The sequence below is a fragment of the Cloeon dipterum genome, chromosome X (genome assembly GCF_949628265.1).
Source record: "Cloeon dipterum chromosome X, ieCloDipt1.1, whole genome shotgun sequence".
Taxonomy (NCBI): Eukaryota; Metazoa; Arthropoda; class Insecta; order Ephemeroptera; family Baetidae; genus Cloeon; species Cloeon dipterum.
Window position 1 is genome coordinate 22872110 of NC_088790.1, and position 12279 is coordinate 22884388.

General features: G+C 40.1%; 1 protein-coding gene across 2 annotated transcripts in view; it reads right to left on the reverse strand.

Moving 5' to 3' along the window:
- LOC135945736 (potassium voltage-gated channel subfamily H member 3) overlaps positions 1–12279 on the reverse strand; it is a 150472-nt gene that overhangs the window by 26281 nt on the left and 111912 nt on the right. For both annotated transcript variants that reach the window (XM_065493588.1, XM_065493589.1), the window contains exons 5-6: positions 4833–4973; positions 127–279 (exon numbers count right to left, since the gene is read on the reverse strand). In XM_065493588.1, coding sequence (XP_065349660.1) covers positions 127–279; positions 4833–4973 — 294 coding nt within the window. The remainder of the gene's footprint in view (positions 1–126; positions 280–4832; positions 4974–12279) is intronic.

The window sequence follows — 12279 nt, forward strand, 5'->3', positions numbered from 1 at the left end:
ATTGTGTACATATATATATGCGCCAGCGCCAGCGTGTTCTCCCCAGCAGCTATTTAGACGGCGCGGCGAGTAATCATCATCATCACCACCGCACGTGAGCTTCGCCACGCCATGCCATTTATTTACCTTTCCTGCAGATGAAATCTCCCGGAGAAAAGAGCACTGGGCGTAATCGCAGAACTAGTTCACACAAGAAGCCAGCTTCTGTGTTCTGGAAGATTTCTACTCGCTTCAAAGTATCTAGGTGTACGTTGATGGCGATTTCAGCCTTCAGTTTATCTGGAAAAGAGAGAAAATTGAGGTTATAATTAATTCCAATGAACAGAAAATGGATGCAGTTATGATCAATGTTTAACAAATTCAAAAATGAATAAAAACCAACGCAACGGCTTAACTCTTTTTCCTAAAAAATGTGTAACTTTAATAAATATCGAGCAGGGTAGACATTAATTCATATTTACTGTCATGTGTGTTTAAAAATAAAAACTGGAGGCATGCTTTGAGGCTCTATATATTTATTCCATCCAACCGAATAATAAAAAAAATTGTGCAAATTTTATGTTCACGTGGACCATTTTTTAGATTATGAAATGTTTTTAGCTTCTGGCCGTGCTTGCCAATCAAATTAATATCCACTTTTTCCTGCTTGTTAATTCCCTGACGCTAGGGACGCCCAGAGGGCTAACAATTTTTTGGCAGTTGTTGCCGCAGCCACGCTGCTTGCTATGCGCGTGTACGCGTGGACTCCCCAGAGGCGAGAAACTTTCGCGCCCGACATGTTAAATACCCTTGTTTAGCATCTCCTTATTATTAATCCTCCTAAGCCAGTGTTTTCTATTTTGTACCGTGTACACGATAATGTTTCGATGTTTTTGTTGAGGAAAAAGTTTGGTCTGCTTCTCTGTTTTTTTAGAGCCGAGAAATACACTCAGTTTTTTTATATTTCAAAACGGTCTGTGTAAAAGATTTGAATTATGGGAATGTAGGGAGGAAAGGGTAAATCACAGCCGACTCGACTTTTTATCTACCAATTTTGTTTATTTCTGCCCTCAGTTGTTTCGCGTATTTTGCCCTAAAGGAATTTGTTCGAAATGGGTGATCCGGAATATTTCCGAACTAATTGGAAATGGCCCGGATGACAAGACTTTGTCCGGAATGGAAATTTTCCGAAAATTTTAAAGGTACCACACCCAACCTGCTGGCGATTTATAGGTATAAATAAGAAAAAACGTTAATGTTTAGTACATTTGAAAATCACCATATATACATTTTTAGATTCAATGAGAATTACTGCCCTGAATCGTGTTCTTGATCTAAAGAGCTTGCGATTTACGAAAAAATACTTGATGAAGGGTACAGGGGAAACCTCAATTAAAGGTTTTCTTGAATGGACATGCAAGAATACTTTCAATCCTGCGAGAGAAGCTCTATATGATCAACCTCAAGAAGTACAAAAGACAGCAATAAAACGACCAGCTCCACGAAACTGATTCTGAATTAGGTTGAACTCAATTGGCTGCTGGACTGACACATGAAAATGCTATTTCATATTTTGATAGAATACAACTCATTTGAAGATTTTTTTCCGTCAGACCAAAAACGGTTTTCTGATATGAGGAAATAAAAAAGTTTCAAGCACAATCTTTAATACCTTTCAGATATTTTCTGACAATTTCCGATATGCATAAACCTTTTCAGACCAATTCCATTTCGAATTAATTCCAGCAGATGACCAATTTCGGACAATTTTCGGATAAAGTACATCACCCCGTTGTTTCATCTTTGTGCTTACACATCTTCTTCAATTCAATATAAATTTCAAAGAAATCACTAGGTTAGTTTATGTATTTTAAATCTTCCTTTTGAAATATTTCATTTCCTATCATGACGACATTCATAGATAGGACTGATAGGAAATAAAAATTTGCACGAATATCGATGATTATTTGCACACGTGAGCGGTGAGGACAAATATTTATTTCCCATTATTTAGAACTGTCAAAGAAGAAGAAGCGTGCCATTATTCATCCTCAACTGCAGAAAAAAGTACCGTATGAAAAGGGTGGAGAGTTTAATTCCTCGGGCGAGCGCCAATTGAAATGCCGTCGGAGGCGTGATAAATTTCCGCCCGGTGCTGCTGGCGTGGACGCGGTGCGTGTGTGAGTAAATAAAATCATGGGAGGCGTATTTATTTATGAAGAGGCGGCCGTGAGGAAAAGGTGAATGCGATCGGGCAAATTTATGGCCGCCCAGAAACAAAAGTCTGCGCCTGCTGCTGTTTAATCTGGAATTCAAGGGATGAAGGGAACGGCCCTTGCTCCGCACTCATCCCTCGCCTCGACCATGCGAGCGAGCGAGCGAGCCACCGACCGGCTGGCCGAGCAAAGAGGATTATTTCCCGCTGCCCTGCTCTCGTTTGCTAGCTACTCGCAAATTAATTTGCTGCGTGCAATTGAATTTGCGTTTGCATCCATTGAAATTGTACTCGCTTTTTATGGGCTGTAATTAATTTCGCTCTAGAGATTAGAGTTGGAAATGTGCTCGTATTAGCACATTCAAAGAAACTTTTAGACCGTTGCAGTGGTTGTGGCTTTCAATGGGCAGAACTCAAGAGGAAAATTCGTTGATTTGAATTAACTGTGCTGAGCTTTTCTATGTTTGCGTTTAGTCACAACGCGGAAAACATGAATAAAGGAATATTTTTATTCTTTGATAGCGTCGAATAGAGGATGGAATTTTGGGCTTTAGAATTTTCGCAAGAGAACAGTTTTCTCGCCGGGAGCACGATTGGATGATTTTCATTGAATGCCGCGTATTTCGCCATCTTTTTTGTTGTTCTCACAAGAATGCTCTAACTATTTCTTGCAATGGCAACAAATGTTTTTAAAAATTACTTTATTTGCTTGTTGAAAATAGTAAAGTTGTGGCGGAGAATAATCATTGAATTTTTAATGATGTCAGTGGCAATTGTGATCACCAGGAAACAAATCCTAGATGGAAACTTAAATTTCGTTCAATTGTAATCCTTTTTTAGGTGGCTCTATTTGACGAGACGGATCGATTGATACATATTTTATCTACGAAACTATTTCATCTTTTAAACTTTGACCGGTAAAATTGCAATTAGCACATTTTCAGGTAAAATTTCAGAACTGATAAAAAGATATTGTGGCTCCGTTTCTGTGATTTGGCGAAAAAATCTCAAAAAAGATCAAACTGTGGCGGTCCCTTCCACTTACATGGCCTAAGTATAGTTCTCCCGAATCGGTAGACGGCAGTGTTCATTGTGCGATTCACTGACCCTTTCCACCTATTCGTGTCAAGCACTCACTCCAGATAAGAAATTCCGTGCGATGAGAAGATACAGAGGCAGAATTGTAATTATTAAAGACCCGGATTCGGGTAATCCAATATTGTTAAATTTGTTAATTTTGTGATAAAATAGATCTTGTAATCGATTAATTAAGAAGATGCGCATATTTATTAATGATTTTGTTGTGCTTGAAATGTTTGCAATTTGACCACGTAGAATTGTTTTCAAAAATTCTATTCTTTGAAAAATATAAAAAAAATATTTATATACAATTTCCAGTTGCAGTTGTTGCGAGTAACATTTGGCAACATCCTTTATCCAGGTGCGTTTTGGCAAGCAGCAGAGCCGGGCCGGTCCGTCGGCCTTGCGAGCGAGGGGACAAAGCTCAAAATGTTTGTGCAGAGGAAAGTAGCCGGCATCCGCAAACGTTGCTGGCAGGTGTGTGCCGCGTTAATAATTCAGCCGTTCATTTTGGTGGCGCGCAGACTGCTTTTGCAGCTCTCTCACGTGTGTGTAACAACCACCTCTTTCTTTCCGTCCTCCCCTTCACGCGACGTGCTATTTTTGGCAGTGAATGAGGAAGATCCACCGGGCTGTTGCGGGCGCGGGGGTGGCGGGCGGGGGTAGCGCTCGCTCCGTCGGGCCGAGTAGCAAGCACACACACACACATCTTTTTATTTTTCCCACTGCTGCTTCTACACATCTCTGGAGGTGCAGAATACCCACCAGAGACTTTTTACAATCCAGCCGCCCTTATTTACTTTTCATTCGCTGCGAAGGCCTGCTTTTTGCTGACCTCCGCCGGATCATAACTTTTATGTACACGCGCTTGTATCCATTTAGCGACACTCTCGTGAAATCTGCCCGGCCAAATGTGATTTCCTATCGAACCCGCCCGCCAGCAGCCTCTCTCTATAAGGGGGATGAAAGTGATTTCATCCCAAATTGAAAGCCGTCGGCCTATTGAATCTGTCGCTGCTGGCGGCCTTTAAATATTTACTTCACCTGAAAATGCAATCTTCGCCTGGGAAAAAAATTGAATCCAGTTGCGGGGCAAAACTTCGCCGCACGACCGAGCAAATTGCAGTGCTCAAAATACGGTACAATTTATCTCACAGAGGGACGCGCGCGCTCCCTTTTTATTTTACGGCGCAAACACAGAAGGGGCTGTAACCGTGTTTGTTTTAACATATGCATCGCCGGAAAAAAGTAATTTCTAGCTTTATGACCGAGTTCCATTTGAACCGGGAAAGGGCAAGGATTAGGGACAGCGCGCAGATAAGTTCTTTTGTGTACAAAGAGAGAGGAAAAACTAGACGCGCAGACTTAATTTATCTGCCATTCTTTGCTCCCCGTCGTGTTTGGAAAGTTCCATTTACGTCAGGCAGGATAAGGAAGGAGTTGCTAGTTGGTCGGACAGGAAAGCGCGCGCACACACACTTCACACGGGCAATCAATGTTCTTTATCGCGGATGCAATAATTCACGGCGTAATTTGAGCGCGGCAGGGGGAAACTCACCTGGAAGACAACTGACGGCCTTTTCTTCATCTGAGCACTTTTGGGTAAGCCAGAGGTAGTCGAACCACTTGATCACCTTCACCTGCAGATGGTTGGGCACCCGACGCATCCGCATGTAAGTTTTCACGCCGTCCAACTTGGCTGAAACACAATCAAGAACAAAATGTTAATATATCTCCATAAAATACAATCATGTTTTAAGCAGGGTTAGCATAATTTTTGAATTTCAATTAGCTCAAATCTTAATTATAAGGATAGTTTTCATGGCTCATCTCAAAGCATAATTTACTCAATTCACACTGTCCATTGGTTATCACTGATGAGAATTTGCGTAAAATGATAAAATTTGCTGGGAATCTTCGGAACGCTTTGCTATTGGTCCAATTTTATAAATGCGTTCTACTTTGATTTCCTCTAGCGGAGTAAAAGATTAAATTAAAAGGTAATTGCGGGCCATTTTTAAGCCATTTTGGTGTTTTATGGAATCTTCAATGTCAGCCTAATTTTTAAAAATATCATTTGTTTAAATCCCTCACAAATATTTCCAAATGATCCCTTATGATCGCTTTTATTATTGAGAAATTCAATTTTGAAACTTGAAATCCCCGGTGTTTTTATTTTGCAACTATTTTAACAGTCAAATCTTGACTTCTAAGCTTCATGAAAGCAAAACGCGCATACCATTTGATTCGTCAGAACATTCCCTAGTGCGCCTAAGAGTTTTTGGGGGGGTATGGTGTGTAAATTTCTGAGAAATGCGGCTCCTAAGTTTGCATGCTTTTCAAGAGATGAGCACCGTCTACTAAATTTTATCCAATTTCCTCTAAAAGGAGAACTTTCCTCGAAAGCTACAAACTGTAAATTTTCGAGGAATTGGATGATCTAGATTTTGACGGTTTAAAATTTGTTACCACTTTCTCCACAAAAACGAATCCAACTTTCAAACTACTGCAAATATTTGTGGTGTTTATACTCAGGCATTTTACCAAACTTTAAAACAAAACAAAATCCCAGCATGCACTCAATAGCTATGTATATTCTGGTGTAGTTCACCGAAAATTGTGTGTCGGAGCCGCTGAGATTAAACCCAATCACATTTGCAATGCAAATTGGAATTGAACACCCCTTCGGCGGTCATCAACTTTCGGCACGCTATACTGACCGGACGCACGTGGTGCGTGCAGAATTAGAATATTATGTTAGCCGTAGATCGATTAATTTTATGCATGTGACGCGCGAAATGAGCAAAACGACTCGGCCGACTCAATCAGCTTCCAATTTATTCCGAATCCCATGAATTACGGCCGCGGGACAACTCAGAGTTTGTGAGTCTCATCAAAACTTATACTTTCGCATTTCGGCAGGTGCACGTCATTTCCTCCCCGCACCTGCCACCACCGCTGAGCCCCGACAAATTGATTCCTGCAAATCCAGCAACAATGGCTGTTGGCTGTCGAGTAGGCGAAGCAAACCACCCACCCACTCACCCGTCCAATGTTGTTGCAAGACTAGCACGTGAGCTCTTGTTTTTTGCGCTCGTAGAAAGCTTTTCGTGCCTCTTTTTATCACACTTTTCTTCTTTGTTTTCGACTCTTGAGTGGCAAAATTGCTCCCTTCAAGTGCTTTTCTTTACCAGACGGAATCTGAGGTCAAAATCGATTCTGATATCAAAAACAGATTTTAAATCTTGTCTCCTGTGCAAATATTCATTCAAATTATTGCCGATTTTATCGAAACCTGTAAAAGTCTGGCAAGTATCGAAGCATAATTGTGGCTTTTATGCAGCTCTTCACACAGTACAATGTTTTGAAATCTACTAAAAGTAAACAAAATAGATTAATTCTCTATAAGAATTTTTAGTTGTTTGTTTCTTAAAATAATCACTACTCAAGTCTCTTGATCCACTTAATATAATAAACTATAAATTCTCGGCAAAATAACATCCAGATGTTCAGTTGAAATAATTTATAAATAATTGTTCAACAACAAGAATGGACAACAGAATTCTGGTATTACACTGATTTGAACAGCAACAAATATTTAAAAACATTACGCATAAATTTAATTGATAAATTTCATCAACAGGGACTGTACTAGCAAAAATCCAAATTGCTTTGTAACACTTTTTATATCACGAATTCCATTCAACGTTTTTCATTTAGCAAAACAGAAAACAATTTGTGACATGAGTTCATTGATCACTCGACGCTTTGCTCGAATAAGCAGAGAAAAATGGCAATTTCGAGTGCTGATTCGGTATTACGCACCAGCTGCCGGTGGCAACGCTGTCTGGAGTTTGCGAAAAACGACTCTTTTACACACATATTGACTCGACAGAAACGGTGGCTGTTGCTCTCGCCGTTCATTTTTTTCGCAACGAAAAGAACAACGAGAACGCATTTTATTTGCCACCAGGAAAAATACTATATATTTGTTAGAATTGAGCGTGACGCAGCAGGAGAAAAGCGCGGCGACAACGATTTTTCATCCCGCCAAATCTCGGTGCAAATAAAAAGGAGGAGCAGCAGCAGATAACGGCGGTACGCAAAGAGATTTATTAATAATCACGCAAGCTAAATTACAGGTCTCTCTCTCTCTCTCTCTCTCTCTCTCTCTCTCTCTCTCTCTCTCGGCGGGCATTATTTGTGTGCGCATACAAGTATTATGGGGGCTTTTAGGGCAGTAATCGTAACAAATAGCCTTTGAGCTGCATGAGCGGCGCCTCTTTATTTGACCTGCCAGGCCGCGAGCTCTTCCGTTCTCTTTGCTCGAAATGGAAATAACACGGGCAGGAATTGAACAAACTTTTCCTCTGGGGTTAGTATGCGTTTGCGCGAAACCGAGGTGGTTAGAAATTATCGTTGACGCCAGACCAAAATAGAATATTGTTGCCGCAAACATTTTGTCAGTGGCTTCTTGTTAATTGACACTACAGCTAATCTAATTGATAGTTTTAGTGTATATCTGCACACGATAGAGATGTGCAAAAATATAAATTAAAATATTTTTTTTAGATTTTAAGTAAAAATTTAAATTTAGATTGTAAATGTTTGTTTTGTAACGCTACCACAAATTTGAAGTATCTCAAAAGTTAATTTTCACTCATCTTAACTAGAATTGTGACAGAAACTAGGAACATTAATTAATTTTCACCCTTACAGCCGCGCTATCGAAAATACGTCCTTAATTTATTTACTTTTATGAGCGTCTTCTGGAAGAAGTTCTACTTGAGAGAATTTCGAAAATGGGGTGGAAAGAGGTGTCGTTGCAATACAATTTTAAATGGGCACTATAATTGGAGGCTTTTAATTCCCATGATAAAATGATCAATTATATAAAATAAGTTTTAAACCAATAGATGGACCACATCGTAGACAAATTTGAGTCATCAAATTGCGTTAATGTGCGTTTTAATTTATCGAATCATGCGAATTGGATGGCTTTAACGCAGAAAAACAATCACAATTTCTTTGCACACATTCAATCCGAACCCAAACTTAAGCTGAAAAACACCAGGAGGCCTTTTCTCAGCTTGACAGAAACAATTAACAGGACTACACTGTTCTTTTAATTATTGTGTAGTGCATCAGTTTTTCTCTGCTCGATGTAATTTATTTTAATATGAAACCTGCTCTTGCGGAAACTGGTTTTCAATTGTTCACCATTATTGTAACTGCCTGTCATCATTGTGGCAGCAACGCAGGAAGTTGGAGTTGTTATTTTATATTTTCAAAGCGTAGCATATTATATCTCTCTCTCCCTCTCTCTCGTGTTTTTATATTTAAAATGCACAAGAAAAAGCATCGTTATTTTGCTGGTGCAATAAGTAAAGTGTGTCAGAGTCATCAAGTGGAATAGCGAACACTTTTTTAATGGCAGTATAAACTGCGCTAATGGCTTTTAAAAAGTGTTTTCCTCAGCAGTCTTTGTTTCTTTTGTATTCGGAAGTGCATTTGCATATTGCGTTATGCCTTTTGACCTTTTCTCCGCTCTCCTCACATGCCGTCATCGTCATCGCCATCGCCTCTCTTTTCTCAGCAAAGTGTGAAAATGTCATTTTCGCGATGAGGCGTCCAGATATTGTAACAACAACACACGACTCGAGCAGAAAAGAAGAAACCAAGTTATTGCCCAACCCTGCTTGCTGTTTTCCTTTTTTCTTGGGAGTAATACGCTCGGGCACAAAACAGTTTTTTCGTGCCGAAGCAGCAAAAAAAAAAGAAAGAAAGAAACTCCGTTCTGCTGAGACGGCCAGGCTAGGAAAAATGTATATGTATTTATGTAGTGCGCGCCGCGCACCGGAATAAAATTTAAATACGATCTTCCACACCAAAAGTTTCTTCTTGAGATGCGTGCTCGATGAGTACAATAATAAATTCTGCAGTCCGCCCGCCCCGGCAAAAGCACAAACGCGCGCGCCAGCGAAAGGGCCAAACCGAACCCTTCTCCGCTCCGCAACCGTATGAATATTCAATTTCGGCGAGAGTTTTCTTCGAGAGGAATGTATGTTTTCCGCCACGCCCGCCGTGCAAGCACCGTCGTTGTCGGCGGCGGTTATTCTTGAAAGTTGAGTGGCAACCCCAGAGATTCCGGCCCGGCGGATCATTACACCGCGAAAGGGGTACAATTTGCCTGCAGATAATTTCGCAGAGTCAATATTGGAAAAGCGCGGGCGGGTGGAACCAGAAATAACCTCGCATGCGCTATTTTCGGCGCCCGCGTGTGCAAATATCGCCCTCATCCAAGTTATTATATAATGAACGCGTGTGACGCTGATCATTTTGCAATCAATAAAGCAAAAAGCACCCTTGTTTGCTTATCAAACCGAATGAAACTGAACGACATTGCCGTTAAATGATAATTAACATGAGAGCTGCAAATTTTGGTCGATTTGCTTTTTCCTCCGATAATCCTCGTTTGAGTGTCAGACCAACCGAACACCTAAAAGCGAATAAACACCCAAATTTCGAGCACAGGCAATATTAATTGTCAGTGTTTTGGGAAATGTTTATTTTAAATCCAGCTTTCCTGATTCATCTTTTATTAGGCATCAAAGTAACAACATCCCTAGAATCTCTGGAGGTGATGTATATTTAAATTTTCTTTTTTACTCCGATCTCAATGATCTATCACTAAAAATATCATGTATATAATAATTTGGTTGAATAATTATTGCCAGGTCCTTTCATTATGAATTTGAATTTTTGTCATCAATTATGGCTTCATATACAGAAGCCGAAACTAATGTAGAGCAACAAAGATGATGCTTTGTCGCTTCGAATGAGAAGTCCAGAATTCCAATCCGTCATAAGATCATATAACTATATTAAAAATACCATTCTCAGTTAATCTGAAAAAAGTTTCATTCAAGATCAGTATTTTAATGAAACTTCTAGTCAATTTAAATTACAAAATTTTTTATGAGAGATTCCTTTTACTTATATTCTATAAAAAATAACCTCGCCGTGTTGATGTCATTTGAAAAGACTTTTATCCCAACCCTGAGGTTCTAGAAACGCCACGGCATAAATATGTATTTTGCTTATTTAGCGGCCGACGGCGGCAGTGGCGGAGGCGGATCATTAGAGTGTGAGGGCTGCGAGACGAGCAGCTCTCCATTTAAATGCACATTGAATAAATATGCAAATGGACAGCGGCGTGCTGGAAATTGAATTATGCAAGTGCATTTCACGCGGCGGTGGCGTCGGCGTAGAATAAATTCTGCGCCAAGCGCTGGCACCGAAGGCCTGGATGCAATTAACTGATTTTCCCAGCCTAGCTGTCGTTTGTGCAATCAAGACCCGACATTTCACATTTTTCTCTGCAAAAACTCTGAATAGAAAAGTTTTTCTGCATATTTTTACGCAATTCTGTTCCAGAGAAGAGACGCAAAAAAATCAATCCAAATAAAAAAAGGTGTTTTCAATTTAACTCGTGGAGTTCAGCGTTCAGCTGCCTGCCTACAATTTTAAATTCAACAATTTTATCCATATATATGTTGCTAAACAAATCATAAAGCAATTAAAACAAAATTAAAATGCACATTTTGTTTAATTTAGGTGAATTTTAGTTTGTAGACATTATTTGATAAGAATGTATACCATCGATGGTTTTGGGTGGTTCCTTTTTGGCATTCTGGATACATGAGCTCTGGCTATAACTTTTTAATGTCCTAAAGAACTGCAATAACTGCTGATCTCTAAACTTATTTTTCCTTCGCGTTGAACTAACCACTGATCAGATAAAAATAAACGATTCTCTGTCTGACAGTGTGATTATTGTGATATTTTGGAAGACCATGGAAGAAACTAGACAATTTTCGGTCGGAAACCAGAGGCGTATTTTTGCACATAGGGCAAATAGCAAAACCGACTAGCCCTTCTCGCGTTATTTTCTCTCGGCACGTTTTGACGCGCAGCGGCCTGGATTTTATTCTGATTGCGCGAGATGCAAATGCGGCGGTGGCGCGTGCACACGGCAAATAACGACTGCTCCTTTACGAGCCCCTTTCTGAAAGCTAAACTGTTGGCAAAGCCAAACCGCGCGCCTCGTAAAACGCTTTAAGCACTCGGTTGAGCCCGAGCAGTTTGTGTATGTGTATGTGTGTGTGCAGCCGAAATTTATCTGCGTGCTGATATCTCCATTCGCACCCTCGTCGCAAATATGCGCGTGCATACTCAGGGGCGAGGCCTCGTTAAACTGCTATCGCCTAGTTTGCGAATCGACTTTGGAAGCACAAATCGGGATTTACGGCCGTTTAGTGCCGCGACTGTTTATACATATATCTAACGGGCAAAATGGATTCGTCATAATTTTCCGTTCCTGTTGGACGCGACTTGTCAGCCTGAGCAGAGAACTACCCTTTTCACGAATTTGATGCAATCTGCCCTTTTGCAAGACTGGACGGCAGGAGAAACAAACACCACCATATTTTGGCGAGCGTGAAACGAAATGCTCCACTTTGAACCCGCTTTTCTCTTCCAGCCTTGATTCAATTTTTGCCGATCCGCTTCAAAGGGAAATTTAGCGCTAGGACAAAGATCGCTGAACTTGCGGCTGATTTCGTTCTAATAAAAGCACTCTCTGAGAGCCACCTATTTTTGGAGCTATACCGCTCGCCTAAGGGCCTTTACAGCAGCAAAATGTTTGTCAAAAGATATATGGGTCCTTCCACTAAAGAGAAAATCAATATTTTCTTTAATTAAAATGAGCAAAATGTGAATTTACCCTGGAAATTATATTTTATGTACAAAACCTTTTAGCAAATTCAGAAGAAGACCAATCAAGAGCACGCAAAATATTTTCAAAATTAATTTGTGGTTTTTTCTTTCAATAAATGATGTGTAATTCGTTTTCGGTTTATTCTGTTGCAGATAGAAAAAAGATCAACTGAAAGCACCAAAAAGATTCAAGAGGGCCGTTCTTCTAAAGGAAGGAAACGCAATTT